The following is a 19190-nucleotide window of genomic DNA, read 5'->3' on the forward strand; positions in this document are numbered from 1 at the left end:
TGTGATGGGGCAAACAAGGAAAACAGTACCAAGATCTCAAAAACTCTTAGGTATTGTAAAGGACAACTGAAAGGCTCTGGTCCAGCTCTGACTTCTAGTTTCTGCATCATGCTATCACCCTTTGAGAGACTACTGAAACTCTACAGCCCAGTCACAAGAGTTTTATTCAGAAGAGCAGGTTTGTTTACAGAGTAGTCAGGCCAAAGCTGAAGTCAGAGTCCCAGAAGTTTTCTCTATGTAGAAACCAGCCTAGATAGGAATAAGATTCAGTGCTATGTCCCTTGGCCTGTTAGAGCTTCACAGAGTCTAACTTGTCTAACAGGGAGAGAAGCAAAAGAAGGTCCCTCCCTCAGCTCTTTGGCAGCATCAGCACCACCATATACTGATCCCCTGATTGGGGGCGGCACACTCCTACATCATGCTTGAAGGACATAAGGCAAGAGGCTAGAACACCTTAGACTGTAATGGCCCAAAGATACAGTGCTCCTTGTGACAAAGACCCAAACTGGAGGCAAAAGTTAATTCACGCAAAAAAATTTGAAAATGCTCTTTAAATTATTCTTTTTCTGTAAAGAATCTTAACGTTATTGCACATTCACTAAGTGCATTATTCTCATCACAAATGTGTACCACTAAGAAGCAAGTTGATGCTAAATCAGCATGATTGAACCGTATCTGAGACAAAAATGAGTGATAGCCCTGAAGAGAAAGGCAAATTTGGTGCTTGTCATTAAAAGCACAACTAATTGGATTCAGTTTCTGTGTCAGAATCACCATTAGAAATTCATTATTCATACCTGTATCATCTAATATTCATAAGCCTACCAGCTGAGCACTTTGGACATTTTTCAGTGTTTGTTCCTTTAAAACATTCACATGCTGTTCCCCAGGAATCCTGATGTGTCATAAGTTCCTTTGCAGCAACATCCCAACAAATGACAATTCACAAGAGTTGCAGCCCTTTTAGCTGGTTTGGAAATCTGTCAGCTGTAGATCATGAAATATAACAGTCAATTATTGAGATACCTGATAAGTCTCCTATTTTTTATAAAACCTGAGAGTCACTATGGCCTCAGGACGCTTCTTCATGGCTCAATGCCAGCTGTAGGCCAATCAAGTGACTATCACTGTTGGACTAGTAATGCCTGAGAACAGAAAAATTATAAGCTCCCAGTATTCCACGCCTGATGTTTCTCAAGTAATTACAACCAAAACTTCCCATGAATGCCTTGACATTTCCTCTGTACCAGGGTATTTTAGTTAATTGGGTTTTTTCCTCATGATGGATGACTTTTATGTGAGCCTCATTTGAGGTTTGCTTTGCTTGTTAGGGAACCTAGAGTGAAATACTGTGGGACACTATTCAAATTTCAGAAGAATATGTTCCACTCTTCTACTTCGAACTTCAGCTTCGCGTTAGCAAATTTCTCTGGCTTTGTAATAATTTCTCACTTACTGACTGTGTAAACATTGTATGTGACACAAACTCAAAAAAAACGGACATGGTTGGTTAGTCACCACTCCATGTGCCACTAACCATCAGAAAAAGCAAAAGTTTGGAATTCATAGGCCTGGTACAAAGGACTGTTGCATCTTGTAAACGGGGCAGCATCTTAGTGAGTTAGACAACCATTGCCTTCTACCTTATGTTTTATAATACACATACATGAGGGTTCTTATGCTTCTTACCCCAACTTTAAAAAATGCAAATAGACACATAAGATGCAAAACAAAAAATAATTATTCACATTTTGAAAACAAATTGTGGATTTTCTTGTTAAAAGGTCAAGCAGTGAACAACTGACTTGAATTTGCTTAAATTGCCAGCAGATGATGTAACTTGAAGTCCAGGACAAAACTGACTTATACAAGTAATATTACACTAATTGTGCAATACCTCAAACTAAACCAGGTGGTTTTGTCTTGCTAAGTAGAGTTTAAGAATAAACAACCTAAACATGAGATCTCTGCAGGGCCAAGCATACCCAAGAATTCACATCATCAGCTAGAAGCTAACAGAGTTCTACTTAAAATAATGTGATTTACACCAGGGATTTCGAATAAATTTAATTAGTTTCCTACATTTCAGCAAAGTATACTGAGTAAATGAATTCCCTCAGCATAAACAGTGAAACAATGAAGAACAAATGAGTTAAGCCATCTTCATAAATCAATTCACGCTAAAATATGTGCTAATCCCAATCTGCACACACAGTTAGATATTACCATGTGTGTACGTTCAGCAATTTTAATTTAAATTGCCCGCAGTTAAACAGAAAAGGGCAGCAAACCACTCTCATCATTCACGTGCTATTGCAGCACCACATCTGCAAAGAAAAGAATGGCAGAGTTGCCCCAAACAACTGGATCTTCTAAAATTCTACTCTTAATCCTTTCACATGACTCCCTTGCTGTGTGACACTGATTGAACATATGTTGCCCTCATGTTGGTGAGGAAAAATAGGAGATGCAAATATTCTTTCCAGATTTATGGAGTCCAACAACTTTATAAATTTTCCATTTACCTTTAAAATAAAATAGAATCATATGGAATTACTAATAATTTGGCTCTCTCAGAGGAAGGAAACTAATCTGAAAATGCTTGAGGCATTCACTCAAAGTTCACTCCATGTTTTGAAATCAAGATCTCTCACTGGATTGGTTTGGAAGTGCTATAATAATAGCTTATTCTCTTGGTATTTCATTACTTTCACAACTCTTCCCAAGTCAATCTGTTAATTAATAAAAAGCATTAAAAGACAAGGATTATTTCAACGTCTTTTGTTACATAAGGATTCAACTGGGCTAACAAGATTATGTTCTGCAAAGAGTGTATTTCTGCACAAAAAAATATTTCCATTGCTGATAATTGATATTTCACTTATTAGCTGCTATGCCAATTTAACAAAACATTTTTGCTAACAAATTAATAAAGATAGCTGTAGGATTTTTTAATGAAATTTTACCTCAATATTTTTTTTTAACATTTTCTGAATATTAAACAGAAAGGGTATTCCAAGGCTGAATTTAGACTCTCAGGTCAATTTTATGACATGACAGGGGCAGGAGCTGAAATCAGAAACCTTAATTTTTCAGCCTGAAAGTGGAAATCTTGATAATTTCCCAATATGGAAGGAAAATTCAACAAAGAAGTCTGAAGATTGCTACCAAATAGAACTACCCACATCCAGTTAGCTCTACAATTAATTGCCTATCTCAGAAAATTACCTGGCTGGGCCCTTCTCATTCAGGGATACACCGCCCTAAAAATGTCGCTAAAATATTATTTGGGGAGCACAGTCCCATTTTACCCCAAATCAAGCATAAAGAGATGTTTTACAGAAGAGAGTAGAAGTATTACCCCCATTTTACAGATAAATGCATACAGGTGGATTGAACAATATTTTCGTGGTAATTCCTGAAAGTCTGTGATAGGTCTGTACCTGTAGCCATGTTTTTGACATGCGTGCTGTAGTCTGTCAATCCCATTTCTTCACTACAGAGTCACCTCCTTTGAAAGAAGTTATGTTTCCAGAGAAGGAAAATCTGAGAAATCTCTCTTACCTGGCAAAAAATGATGCTGCCACTGAGGTGCCTGTGGATACTTCACTGGCAACATATGTGCCCTGGGAAGCAGGGAAGCTGTACAGGGAGGGTTTATCTGCATTGTAGCGGTTCAATGCTGCTTCAGTCAGGCCCTCTCGACTAGTCTCTGTCATAAGCTGAGATATCTGAAAACAGAAAAAAACAGAAGTGTCATCAGCTAAAGCTCACTAGCTGACCCCTCCTAATCCAGAAGTACCTCCAGATTGCAGATGGAGTAAGAGAGGCATTTCACTCACTATCTCTTTGCTGCTCTGTGAACAAGCTTATTCTTTCACGCTAATCTACAGTACCTTAGCTCAGCTCTAACCTTGTCTGCATTAAAACTAATAGGATAAATTTATCCCATCAATAAATGTCAATAATGTCTGTGGGTTTCCACTCATACAGAAAAGAAAGAGTAAACCATAATCCTTGCCTGGTTTTACCTTATGGTACAAGAGAGACAGCTTTGGTATGTGCAAGATATTTATATTTTACTTCAGGCCTTTGTAAAATAACCCAGCACTAGCATATTAAGCATTTTTGTTGACCTTTCTTCAGCAAACCCAATACACAGCATAGGAAGAAGTCCCATGGGATCTTAGACAATTTATCATCTCTCTGGAAAATTGGGACCATTACTACTTACTTTCATTGGCTTTACTGAAAGATTTTAAACACCTCATGATTTCATTCTTTTGACGGTCCATTTAACATTTTTTTCCCCTGTTAGGAAGCCTCATCTCAGCTTTTCATTGTCTGAAAAAGAACCAGAGTTCAAACTGACCTGACCCAGCTCTCCTCAGATCAATTGAAAGATCCTTTGACTTCAGAGAAAGTTGGATCAGCTCTACCGAAGCACCTCCTCAAAACTTTGATTTCAGTTTCCTGACTTATTCTGGATGAATTTACAATGAAGTAATGTCATCTACTGTACTTCATGCAATTCCTAAAAAATTCTCTTTCTTCCTTCCCTCGTTTCAATGACAAATAGCTTTTGTTCACCAATGTGTGTCACAGAATTGCTAAATATGCCTTAAAAGAGCCCTCTCAAATTATTGCTAGCAATCATCTAAGGCATAACTTTCTTCTCCCTGCAAAAAGTTTGCAAGAGGTAGTCTCTAACCAGTTCAATTTCAGTTTTCATGCCTCTACTTATCACCACAATAACAACAGAACATCTTCGTGTGGCATGTCAAGAAAAGTACTTGAAATAATCCTGTAGTTCTTTTTCCGCTCAGACTTGCTTTATTTCAGCTGTTAAACATTTCAGTTATTAAAAGCAAAGTTGAAGAACTGATTTGTGTTTGGGAGGGGAAAAAGACGTGATATGGCAACATTTTTTAAACCAACTATCACACGACCTCTGTTTCTCTCATAGAGAATTTCTATCCATTCTACGATGGCTAAGAAGATAATCTAAGTGTTTATCCTTAATTGCATACTTTTAGACCAATTGACTGTAATACTTCAAGAGCAGGAATACTAAACTAGCCTCTCTATTTTCATGAGGAACCAGTAAAATTGCTGCAAGTGCCCCCATCATGTTAATCCCATGCTGAGCCCTTCTAATTTACAGGATTCAGGATTCACTACACTGAATAAGCAGTGCTCTCAGAAGGCTACAGATGAAATTCTGGACTTAAATCATCTCATACTACTGTTAGAATGCAGGAATTCAGGCTATCTGCCAGGATACCTCCATATTTCCAGCGTGCAGGCAGACCAGTGTTCTGCTACCCTATGTATGTCCACTTGGGGCATCCAACACACTTGATTTCACTAAGCAATTATTCCTTAAATACTGCATAATTTTTGCTAACTCAGCTATTTATATTTGCAATGAACTAGCACAAGATTCTGCCCTGTCCCCTCAAATTATCCTGAAACCAAATTCATCAACTGCTAAACAGACAGATTTTAAAAGCCCGCTCTTCAGAGCAGAGTATACATATAAACCTAACCTCATTTTAGTTCATCTGATTCATATATCTGAAATCAGAATGGATTATCATTAATTAATTACCATTGTTGACAGTGTCACTAGGAAGTGCTACTCCCATGGCAACTGAACAGCAGTTAAGAAATTGATGAGTTGACTTATGTCAACTGCAATCATAACCTCTCCATATTCTGCCAAATAAAGGTTTACAGCTCCAAATATGAATTTCCACAGGTGGTGCAGTACATTTCTATTGGTGTCAGCAGACCCCCTGAAGTTTTAAGACGGTGAAGCTTGAGAGGCATTTGAGTCAACTGCAAAACAGGAAAGGATTTGTGTATCTTGGTATTTGGAACAATCAGAAAACAATCAACGTGACATGAGCATAAAAGCCTATGTCATGTTGGTTACATGGTTTCTGTGATTACAGAGACTTTGAGGTGTCCCATGTCCACATCCACAAGTCCTACTAATGTGACCAGCACAGAGCAATAAAATGCCTCAAACTGATTGTGCACATTCCTGTAAAGTATTACTCTCAAGCTTCCTCAGAATCTGTTTAGATGCTTGGTTCCTGAGTTTATTGGATAACTAGTTCTTATACACAAGCACTCCAAAATAGTCACTTACCTAAGAAATATGAGATTGTTTTACAAAGATATAAAAATATAAACTGCTGCTCCTCACCTATGCTCTCAGAGAGAAGTGAATATTAGTCAGCCAATGGAATGTTAATGCTTTTTTAATAAATAGGGATGAGGATCTTATAAAGCCTGTTATTTAGGTCACATTTTCTTACAGCAAAATGCAAAGGAACTGAAGAAGAAGCTGGAAATGATCAAACACATTTACAAATTCTGTATTTGTGAAGTACCACACTATCCATAGGACTGAGAGAAAAGAGATAAATAATACTTATTTTAGTAATTGCATGTACTATGAGCAGATGCTGAATGGGGTTGTTTCTATATAAATGTAGGCTTTTCAGTACTCTTGCTACTTTGTTGTGTGTCCAGCACAACAGTCCAAGTACTACAGGGGATGGTCAGCTGCTCAAATTGCAAGCTGTGAAACATCTGTATGGTACTGACCACCAGAGCCTGCTGGACAAGCAGCAGCTCTCCTTCTTGTTCATTCACACCACTTTGCTTTGTTGCAGAACACAGGAAGCTACTTCTTGACATTGACATTGATGTACCATCTGCGAAAAGCAGCATTCCTGAGAGCCCTCCTAGAGGTGCCCTGGATGGACACTCATAACACAGCGTGTTGGACTAGTTAAACACCTTCTTGATCCGGAGGTCCAGCACCACTGTCTGGTTTCCTTACAGATGCTGGTACACTTCCTGTCCAAAAAAAAAATCTGTTTCTCAGCATGAAGTTGCTCAGAACTAAACTCTAAATGTATATACTGTCTGTCCTTGAGCTCCTTTGATTTACTCTTTTCCTCAGCAGGGATACTTCATAGTCAACAGTGATACTGAAATGGGAACATACTTTGTTTTACCTAACATAAGATGTAGAAAAATCAAGATAAAATAAAATCTGGCTTAAGCCACAGTCCAGGATTTCCTAATGTAGGAATATCTCCAGTTTTAGTACTTTATTACTTTCTGCCAATGTGGGATTTTTTTTAACAGTGAAATGTCTCCAGGAGAAATGAAAGCTGAAATATTTTCTTGAATTTCAAACATTCTCCAATTCCTCATCTGGGAAGTCTGCAACACCACTTGGTGGTACAAAGGTAAAAGACCATAGAAGTACCTTGTGATATTGCAACACTCATAGCCTCTAACAGAACAACAGCTTTTGTCTGAACGAGTTCAAGTCACTGTTGCTGTCTTTTCCTTATATCCCTTTGGTCATGCAGCCAGTGGTGATGAAAGGTAAAGCTGGTGCTGTGAACCGTGTTGGCATCCAGTACTTTTCAGAGTATTGTTCATACTGCACAAATTTCTACAAGTGTGCCAATCCATGGGCTAAGTACCTCACTTGATGTGTGCCCACAATATTTGACTAATAAATCCTCATTTATTCCCAGATTTCAATACATATACATAAGGCAGAGGGGCAGAAAGAAATCCAGACAATTCATATAACCAGAGACTACTGGCTTTAAGTCAGTTATTTTACATTTACTTTCTTTTCCCTCATACATTGGAGAGAGTAGAAATCACTCAAATTGTTAAACCAAACTGAAAAGTGGTCTTTGGAAGCAATATTACCATCTCATTTATTCTGTCCTTCAGTCACAGTAACAAATTATCCCTTTCTCTTCTGACGTCACTCACTGAAGTTCACACATATACAAACTCAAGTAAATCACCCAAAATATATAAAGTATTTAGGGAAAAACACTCACATAACAGACATTTCCAAAGTTCTTAGAGAATTTGGTTTTCCCTGTCCCACTGCCAAAGACATAGTTGAAAATTACACTTTGAGCATTAACAAACTCATTTTTTCTTTTTTACCTTTCTCTTTTTCCACACTAATGCATGCCTGGCAAGCACAATTCAAGTAAATCTGCCTCTTTAGTGTCACCATCTCTCTTACTAGATGCTGTTTCAGTATTTAAGGGGGAAAAGACTTGATTCTTAAATTCTCTTTCCCTTCTCTTCTGTGAGTACCCACATAGCATACACAAGAGGTTTAAGATCAGTTAATAGGACATAGGAAAAATTCCTTCATAGAATTGCTGGCAGCACATCAGTGCCTGGATAAGGAACAAAAAGACAAAGAATGAAACAACACAACCTTTCATGCCTCAATAAAAACCTTCTAAGTGCATGTGGGACAAGACAGATATCCCTCCCAAGGCTCCATTTTTTTCTCCTGTCTCATAAATGCAAGGCATCCATTAACTTCCTCTTTCACTGGTTGCTGACAGTATACAGCAAGAGCTAGAGATAAATCATGATTTAAATTCCCTAATTCATAGGAAAAAGATGGCTCTGCAGTTAAACTACAGGTGTCAGCCAGGCTAGATTCTCTTCCTATTCCAATTACAGAGTCTCTCTGTGCATAAGACTTGCCATCATGCAGTATGAGGTTAATTATATTTACATAAGGGCATTTTACAGCCACGCTCATTAGTGGTTTCTAAAGCTCCTAACTGAGGACTTCCAACTGAAATTACTGTACAAATGGAAGTTAGCATTTATGAAAGATGTGAAATATCCATTGCTCTGGAGGTAGTGAAGCATTCAGGACATCCCCAAAATCTACTTAACATCAGTAACTGATGAATGAACTGAATGCACAGAAATGTGTGAAAGATATCCACGTCAAAGCTAAATTCAAAAATTCAAATTCACTATAAAGCAATTCTCAGAGTCCAGAGTTCCTAACCTCAGGAGAGAAGTTCACCAGGAAGAAGAAAGTGAAGGTAGAAAGCTCTCTTTCATAAATGCACAAACACTCTTGAATGCCTTCTTTGGCAATCCACTCTTTATTCAGAGCAGCACTGAATTTTCTGCCCAATAAATACTGATGTAATTACTTCCTTGGTTATTTTAGACAGCACATGTCTACATTAACCAAGAACAAGGCTCTTCTTAAAGACTCCCCTTTTAAAGATGAGTTGAGGGAAGCACTAAAAGATAGATGTCTCAAAGCCTTAGCACACAAAAAAAATCATAAATTCTTATAAACCTGTTTATAACATAAGCTTAACAGCTTAATACCAAGTTTTCCATTACACACAATCAAGTATTCTGGTTGTTCTAAGATATTAATTTTTTACCTTCTGTTCAACTCCTTTTGGCTCTTCAGTTTACTCTCAGTCATAACAAGATAAATTTATTCTTCCTGTTTGGCTCAAGAAGCCTGGTTTCTGGTCTATGGGAGTGATGAAACTAGCACTAGGAGATGCAATTTACAATACATCATTCACGTGTCTTTCTTCTGACACAGAAAACTTTCCTGAGAACTAAGCAATGCTGTTTTTCTTGGGCTTTACCTACTAATTCTTAAAGGTTGAGGCAAGTATCTAATTTAGAAATTAATTTTGAAAACTGAAAGAATTCTTCCACTTTCTTTAGTGTTTAAGTGTTCGCTATCTGATGTGACAGTGCAGTGGATTGTAGAATGAGATGAAAATCTGAAGTCTTCAGTAAGTTACCAGCTTCCCAGCTGCTAAAACTGACAGTGGAATTACAGTAACTTGCCTATAGGAAGCAGCATCAGAAAACAAACACAGCAGGAGATAATACTTCTTGAGTCTCTTCAGAAGGGAGGTTAATGAAGGAAATATTGGAGTTCTACCTCACCTGGAGAATGCATCCCTCAACAAGGGAATTTATCAATAAGAAGCAGGCTCCCTTTCTACAATTTGGCTATTTTGTCTGAGCTCCCTTGGTAATATTGTTCATCACTTCTGCCTAACATGGAAGTTCTGCATTAATCTCTGTGCAGTAATAAAAAAAAGTGCAGCATAAATTTATGTTTGGTAGCATTCAAAGGACAAGGTAGCAGCTGGGATTCACTGTACTCGGTACCAAAAACTAAAAAGAGAACAGTGGATAATTTGACATTTACTATATTTTGTTTCCATCATTTTAGCATGTTGTTGGGAGAGGTTAACATATGAAAAAAAGAAACGAAAATAATAAACAGTCAATTTCAAATATAATTGTTAAATACAGCTTCAAATACTTTGTGGTAAATCTGGTAGAGGGTTTACTGAACTACCAGTAAACTGAAGTGGGATTTTAAGGATGAAGAGGTAAAGAGGAATATTGTGCTGCCCACACAACTATCAAATTATTAACGCATCCTTCACAGGGCAAAAGGGAACAATTACACCATTCAATCAGAGCAACTTGAAAGTGGTGATTTACTAAGTCAGTCATCTTTTAATACACCACGGAATACCAAGGACATAGCCTTCATCTCTCAAAAAACACTCACTACAACAGAGGAAATATTTAAGGAATTATTCAGGACAAAATCCACCTTTGGGGAAAATAATTTTGAAACAGTAGCAAGTTCCTGTAACTTATATAGCATCTTGCCATTTGACTATGACCTTTTTCTCTCATAGTAAAATACTAAGCTTCTCTATAGCTAGAGATCTCTGCAACTGCTGATACAGACTCTGTGTGAACCAGAGCAAGACATAAGATCCTGATAGTCCTTTCCTTGTCAAAAGAATGTGTTCTATGAGCAAGAGGCTGAAAAAGGACATGCATAAAGTCTGCTCTGTTCAGACTCCTTCTTGAAGGTAGACATACTGAATGCTGCTTAGCGAAGGCAACTTGCTATTCATTGTGAATACTGAAGCTCTACGGATGATCTTCAGGCGTGCCCTGCTCCTACTTCAAGCAAATTAACAAAGTCTGAAATATTTCTAGCAGAACGGGCTGCTGTAACAGCACAGATTGTGTCTAAACACAAAACAATGTATCTTAGAGTGAGGTTTTGCAAAGGCAGAATCACTGGCATGGCAAAAATGCTGATCGTGCTTTGTATTTAACAAGAAATAGTCAAAATGTATTTAGTATAAACTACTTCTATCGAAACATAACTTAGTTACCATGACAGCACATAGAGCTTAATTGCAACCTTCAGCTTTCTGCTGTCCAAAAGAAGGATGACCTTTGACTGTTGCAGCCCCCTCCCATATCCCTCTACAAAACAGATAATTGTTGTAGTTGTTGTTGTTATTACAGATTGAGTGCACTCCTCAGGACAGATGAAATCCAAATTTTCACACACATGGATATATCCTCCCATCAAAGCTGCTATGATATATTTAGTTCCATATTACACTCAAAAGCCCATTAAATGAAATACTTTGCCATAAATGACAATGTCTCAAGATCAACTACTTAGAGTCTAATTGGACATCCAAATAATGGTGGAGTTCTCTACTGTAAGACATTTTCTTCCAATTCTTACTTCTAAGAGCTCTGCCATACAAAAGAGATGGTTTTTTTCCAGCTGGATTCCTATAAGTGTATGGGGCCTGACAGGATTCATGCAGGAGTACTATTCAAAGAGCTGGATGATGTCATCATGAGACCTCGCACAACAATCTTTGGAAATGAGTCTTGGAAATCTGGAGAGGTCCTGATTGACTGGAAACTGGCAAACGCTGTCCCAATTTTCAAGAAGGATAAGAGGAATGACCCTGGTAACTACAAGCCTGACAGTCTCACTTCACTGCCTGGTAAAAACACAGAGAAGATTATACTGGGAGTTATTGAAAAACACCTGAAGGACAACACAGTCATCAATCACAGCCAGTGTGGCTCTGTGAGGGGAAAGTCCTTCTTGTCAAACTGAATTTCCTTTTTTGACAAGGTAACCCACGTGGTTGATCAAAGGAAGCCAGTTGATGTAATCTTTTTGGATTTCAGTAAAGATTTTGATACTGTCTCTCACGGGATCCATCTGGACAAAGTGTCCAGCACACAGCTGGATAACACATCATGCGATGGGTGAGCACCTGGCTCTTGGGTCAGACACAAAGGGTAATAGTTAATGGGGTAACATCAGGCCGGTGACCTGTCACTAGTGAGGTTCCACAGGGCTCCATTTTAGAGCCAGTTCTCTTTAACATCTTCATAAACAACTTGGATGCAGGACTCGAAGGAATAATAAGTACATTTGCTGGGGACATTAGATTGGGAGGAGCTGTTGACTCCCCTGAAGTCAGAGAGGCCCTGCAAAGAGAGAAGCAACCACCAACTGTGTGAAGTTCAACATGGGGAAGTGCCAGATTCTGCACCTGGGATGGGGCAACCCTGGATGTACATCCAGACTGGAGAATGAGATGCTGGAAAGCAGTGCCGTGGAAAGGGACCTGGGGGTCCTGGTCAATGGCAAGTTGAATATGATCCAGCTGTGCCCTGGCAGCCAGGAGGGCCAAACGTGTCCTGTGGGGCATCAGGCAAAGCATCGTCAGCTGGCCAAGGAAGGGGATTGTCCCGCTCTGCTCTGCACTGGGGCGACCTCACCTTGAATATTGTGTGCAGTTTTGGGTACCAAAATATGGGAAAGATATCAAGTTATTAGAGGATGTCCAAAGGAAGGCAACGAAGATGGTGAAGGGCCTTGAGAGGATGCCATACGAGAAGTGGCTGAGGTCACTGTTCAGCCTGGAGAAGAGGAGACTGAGGGGACACCTCATCACAGTCTACAACTTCCTCATGAGGAAGAGCACTTTCACTCATTCACTCTGTGCACCTTTTTGCCCTAGCTTTTGAAATGAAAAGCAAAGCAAAACAAGCAAAACCAGAACTATACAGGGAAACAGTAATGCCCAAAAAATCTGCAAGTTACTTCTTGAGCACACTCCCCTCAGAAAGAGTATCAAATAAGAATTGCATTAGCAACAATGAAATTTGTTATAAAACAGGAAAATCTGCTCTACTAAGCCTATGACAATTCGCTTAATTAGCTAAATCCCACACAGACCACAACTTGGTAAATACTAGTTGATGCTCACTCCCAAGAAACCTCCACCACTGAGACATGACACATACAGACTCATTTTGATCTGGTTTAACAATGAATTCAGTTTTCTCAATTTGGCAGTGCCCTTCTGAACTAAGTAGTCCAGGGAAGTAGCTAATATCACAGAATCACAGAACTGTTAGGGGTGGAAGGGACCTCTGGAGATCATCCAGTCCAATGCCCTTACCACGGCAGGGTCATCAGGACACAGGAACATATTCAGGTGGGTTTTGAATGTCTCCACGGGGGAAGACTCCACAACCTCCCTGGGCAGCCTTGTTCCAGTGCTCTGCCACTCTCAATTTAAATAAGTTCTTCCTTGTTTTGAGGTAAAATTTCTATGTTTTAGTTTATTTTTCCTCATCCTGTCACTGGGCACCACCAAAAAGGGTCTGGTACTGTCCTCTTAGCACCTGCCTTTGAGATATGTATATGCATCAATGAGATCCCCTCTCAGTCTTCTCTAGACTAAACAGGAGTAGCTCCCACAGTCTCTCCTCACAAGAGAGATGCTTCAGATGCTTAATCATCTTTGTGGTCCTCCATTGGACCCTCTCCAGTAGATCCTTGTCTTTCTTTTACTGAGGAGAACTGAACCCAGTACTCCAGATGTGGCCTCACTAGGGCCAAATAGAGGGGCAGGATCACCTCCCTCAACCTGCTGACCACACTCTTCCTGATGCACCCCAGGATACCATTGGCTCTCCTGGCTGCAAGGGCACACTGCTGGCTCATGGTCAACTTGTCATCCATCAAGACTCTGAGGTCATTCACAGCAGAGCTGCTCTCCAGTGGTTCAGCCCCCATCCTGTACTGGCACTTGAGGTTATTCCCCCCTTGGGTGCAGGACCCTGCACTTGCTCTTGATGAACCTCATCAAGTATCTCTCTGCTCAACTCTCCTGCCTATCAAGGTCCCACTGAATGGCAGCACAGCCTGCAGGTGTATCAGCCACTTCCCCCAGTTTCATATCATCAGCAAACTCACCGAGGGTGCATTCTATCCTTCATCCAGGTCACCGATAAACAAGTTAAATAAGACTGGATCCAGTATTGGTCCCTGGGGAACATCACTTGCTACAGACCTCCAACTGGACTCTACTCCACCGATCATGACCCTGTGAGCTCTGCCATTCAGTTCTCAATTCATCTCACTTTCCATTCATCTAACCCACATTTCCTGAGCTTACCTATGAGGATGTTATGCGAAACAGTGTCAAAAGCCTTGTAAAGTCAAGGTAGATGACACCCACTGCTCTCCCCTCATTGACCCATCCTGTACCTACACCAAAAGGAATCAGTATAGAATCTGAAATCGTATCGATCAAGCCTTCTTCTTGCTTCCTCATTTTGTTTTTTATATATTTATTAAGCAGAAAAGTAAACAAAAGGAAAAAAATATTAGAGGAGGGGAAATTTCATGATCTGAAGCATTCAGAACAGCAAATATCTAACCTCAAGTTAACTCAACCCTTGTAGAGAAGTTGAAGATTCTAGTCTGTAGTGCTCCTTTAGTCTGAGTGACCCAGCCTGCAAATTTTATCTATTGGCTACTACCTAACTGTCAAACTATTTTCTGAAAGGTAAGGAAGGCCTCTATCTTATTCCAAAACTGCAATAGCTATCAGAACTACCACTCTGAAAACCTTCAATGTTTTCTGATGTCCCCTCAGGATTATGCCACCCTTTCCTATTCCTCTCCAAGGAAGCTACAGGCTGGATAGCAATCCTGGCGTGCAAATCTGCTCACTCTCCTCACCCCAGAGGTCCCTCAGAAAAGCAGAATGCCCATAGGCAGACCCCTGCAAGGCTGTGAGCCATCCCTTGTCAGTAGAGCAATAAAACACCATCAGCTAGGCCCACATACGTCTCTTGTTCACAAAGCTCCACCAGCCAAGCCTCTGATGACAGAATAGCAATGTAAGGTTTCCCAGTTGGCATATTCCCACACTGACTCTGCAAATGAAAAGGAGGAACATCAGCTAGCAAAGAGAGGTCCTGTTCTCAATTTTGTGTCTCTAAGCATTTTAACAATGAAAAAAGACACTGTGCAGCAACACAATAAAACTGCTTCCTTTCTTGTCAAGAAGATGACAATAACGTGGCAATTTGTGGGAAAGCTGAGGCTGACTTTAGCTTTCAGAAGATTTTTTTAAATCTGTTTTTATGAAGTAGTTAATTCTCTTAATTGTCTTGCTGCATTATAAAGCTGTGCAGCTGGAAATTAATTGGATCTTTTTCTACTATGACTTGTTTGCTATCAGATTAGTAACATTTTACAAGAGAAAAGGCCTTTCTTTTGTGTGACTCAGTTAAAGTTGATTTCATACATCCAGATTCAGCATTTACACTGTAATCCCTTGTTGCATCAGCTACCTTTTGAGTCCTCAGCAGCCAGGCTAATTGTGCTAAAATAACTAGTGCAACAATGAAGAGTGTGTGTAGACTACAAAAGATGAGTATGTCTGACTGCTGTCTGTACACATGGGGCAGCAGCTACATGAAGTGACTGCACTTTTAAAGCTGAGGCACAAGTCTCTCTGGTTCACTGTGTGCAGGAGTAATGCATTTGTTATGAAAACAAACTTTCATTTCTCTGATCAGTTATTAACTGCCAGCAATGTCAAGACATCACAAGAAGTTCAAATCTTACTGTAGGTGTTTCCCTATCACAAACAAAAATCTGTGAGCCACTGACCTTTCCCTTGTCAGTTGACAAGAACAGCTCTAGAAGCTACCAGAGTGTGTCAGCATGTGAGCTTAACTTAAATGGCATTATTGACCCAGAAAGGAACTTCTTTCTGTAGCTAGCAAGAGAGTAAGGAATGAAAAATACAATTAGTTTCTCCACACATAAATGTGTGAACCAGATCATTAGTCTTTATTTAAAACACATATGGTCAAATTCTACCATGAATATACGAGGAGAGAGAACTACTTCATTTCCAGTATCAAAAAAAATCTGACAGTCTAAGAGATTCCCGCAATGATTACCACATAAGAATGTGGCATAGTGCAAATTCAGTCCACACACATAATCACCTCAAGATCAGACCTTTTGGGGGGATAAAATCAGTACATATCTGATGTGCATCTTACCAAGCTGCCCACAGAAAGGTGCATGGGTTTGATCCCCTAGAGTCTGGAAAATGCCTTGAATCTATTTGGAAACTATTACCATTCCAGTGACTTCCTCGTCAGAAAGAAATTATGAATATCAGCTTTTCTATAAACTGCTGCCACAGGTTTAATTAGTGCAGGCAGATACCACAACAATACAAATTGTTTTCTCTGTGTGTTAGATCATAAGACTATCAGTAGCGTACCTTTATAAAGGGAGAGACCAGAGGACCTGAACCTAGCATGAGGCATGAACTTTTGAACAAATACAAAAGAGCTTCTTGCAGAGAAGAGTCATTTAGAAACCAGGCATATTTTGGAAGTAGCAATATAGAAGCCTGGGAAATATGAGAGAGACTGAGAAATCTTTCTCAACTCATCAAATATTCTAAGCTTGAAGATTTTTTTCTGTAATATCCTTTTCCATATGTTTTCCTAAATCATCTTCCCATAGATGTGTCGTTTTAAAAACTGACTAAATACAAGCCAACTTCTGATACCAATAATGTTGTTACGCAGTTTTCTCTTTTGCTGCCTCACTGAAATATTAACAATGGAGTGTATGAAAGGACTCTAAGGAGAGTCTTGTAAATCCTAATCCATCTTTAGTGGAATAAAAGTTAAGACGTAGATCTGAGTGCTTTGTAAAATTTGCATTTCTCAATACAGGTGAAAGTCTCCAAGTACCTTCAACTCTTCTGAAAATACATTTAAATTTCACTGCAGCCTGCAAAGAAAGCTTTAAAAAAGAAAATACTGTGTTCAGATCTTAGCGTCTAGTCATCAAGTTGGTGCATCGTTCCCTTCCATTTCAGTTCAGTTTTACCAATGCTAAAACACATCTTCCCACATATTACCCACATTCAGGTAAAATCTCTTATCTTAAAAAGAGCAATTTACCTCATTTCTGAAAAAGAAAGCATCTTTTCTGTTTCCTCTGTTTGGGCTTGATTCCCCAGGAAGCATTCAGAACTGCAGAGTATTCAGTCCTCTGCATGAAATTTAATTCTTAAAATGAAGTTATCAGCTTAAATGCTTACAATGAAATTAAAATCACTCAAGTTGCATTAAGGTTAAACCATCATCTGTAGTGCTGTCTAAGAGTCAGTTTTTTCTCCTAATCCTAACTAACTGACATTCTGTGAGGTTAGGAGGGCTCAGGTACTGGAATAAGTTCCTGAGCTAAGTCATAACAGCTGTCCCCATGCACACGCTTTGCCTATAGCAAACACACGGTTTTATCTTAAAATCACTTTTCTAGAGCTAAGTCAAAGAAACCAAATCAAACTGTCTTGAATTTGCTATAAAGTATGAACATGCATTCACAGTTACTGTGTATTAATAAGCTTCCTAAGAAGTTATCATGCTGATCATGTGTCTGAGTCCTAAGACACAGATTAGGGTAGGATAGCCAGAACAGGAGCCATTATGCAAGCTTGAATGCAGAGCTGCTCAGAAGTTACAGTGGGGCTAAATGTAAATACAAGGGATTGGCTATTACTTGGTCCAAAAATGCACTGAAGATGTGGAGATGTGGAAACATGAGGAATACCAACAGAGTAGTGTTGCAAGAAAGGCACTTTCAGGGGGCTGAATTCCAGCTAGAAAAGCCTCAGAACCGTGAGCCTTGCATTTCCTAGGAATCCCTCTTATTTCATCCCTACAAGCAGATGTTGATATTCTTCAGAAGTCAACACTCTTCAGAAGTTGCTTTTCCATGCAAATACTTTGCAAGACCTTGACAACAACCAACACCTCAAGTCAAAAAGCATAGCAATATCATGTTCCTCTCTTCCCACAGAGAACCAACATTTAGCCTCAAGTTTCATGCTGAAGACTTCCACCTTTGCAGTGAATTCCACAAACCTGAGCCACCACCTCACAATGTAAGTCATGCTAAACTGCACTGCCCTTTAGCTTTGTGTAGCTGCCTTCCCCTTTTCTGCCCCTACATAAATAGTCCCTTATAGAAGTTACGCATCATAAGGAGAGACCTCTATAAAGTTAACAAGGTTGGTCTTTCTAAGCCCTGTCACGATACATGAGCATGTCTTACTTTCATGTTAATAATAAAAATAATTTAAAACCATAGCAAGAATCATAATTTTTCACAGGAATACATGAAAAGAATTCAAAAGGTGCTAGAAGAGCCTTCAAATGAGGGCAGAGCTGGACAGAAATAGTTCTCTCCTGCCCTGAAGGTGAATGCCTTCAGTCATATATTTGGTTGCCCTATAACCTTAGTTTGCATAGCTACAGCTGTTATTAACAATCATAAAAATCACTCAGCTATAAGAATTTGACTTGGAGGCCACTTCCTGGGGTGAATTCCATAGGCCAACAAGGTGCTCAGTTATGTTACACTGTCTTCTGTTTACTCTAGATTTACAGCCCTCTCAGCTAATGAAAGCAAAAAAGAGGAGGAGCACATCCTCAACTAAACAAATTAAGCACTGCTGGTGCATATTGAAAATTGTCACTAAATGGGCCTCTCTCTGTTGCAGTTCCCTTTCAGTGGCACAAAGGATCAAATTGTGGCCACCACACCACATTCTTGCTAGTGTACTCTGCTGAATGGGATGGATCTTTCATACACCGCACCAAACTGCCTCAGCTTTTTACATATGCTCCTAGACTAACTCTATTTTCCAAGCAAATCATGTTTTTGTCTCCTCTCATTTGCTACAACTTCTATCATGTTTTCCATCCAAATTATTTGTTGCAGCTGGCCTTGTTTGATTTGCAAGCCTTGAAGGGACACAAGCTGAGCACAGTTTTCCAGGATCTAACTTAACACTTATCTGAAGCTGACCTACCATTTAATTCAAATGCACACAGTGATTTTTCCCCAGTATATGCAACTTGCATTTTGGTTTGCAGGAACCATCATAATCTGTCTTCACTGTGACGGCTCTACAGTACAAAGATGAAGTTCCTGCATTCCCCCTTAGGGCCCTTGTACACTGAGAACTTTAAACATGCTAACTGTCCATTCTCAGCCGGAATTTCATGTTCATTCACTTGCAGACTGAGTAATTAATACCAGTCCCCATCTCCATTGACCAGCTAAATAAGGTCAGATG

General features: G+C 39.4%; 1 protein-coding gene across 1 annotated transcript in view; it reads right to left on the reverse strand.

Annotated features, from left to right (window-relative positions):
- KIF26B (kinesin family member 26B) overlaps positions 1-19190 on the reverse strand; it is a 288079-nt gene that overhangs the window by 166906 nt on the left and 101983 nt on the right. Inside the window, exon 4 of the mRNA XM_032683581.1 lies at positions 3565-3731. Coding sequence (XP_032539472.1) covers positions 3565-3731 — 167 coding nt within the window. The remainder of the gene's footprint in view (positions 1-3564; positions 3732-19190) is intronic.

This window comes from Chiroxiphia lanceolata, chromosome 3 (genome assembly GCF_009829145.1).
Source record: "Chiroxiphia lanceolata isolate bChiLan1 chromosome 3, bChiLan1.pri, whole genome shotgun sequence".
NCBI classification, from domain to species: Eukaryota; Metazoa; Chordata; class Aves; order Passeriformes; family Pipridae; genus Chiroxiphia; species Chiroxiphia lanceolata.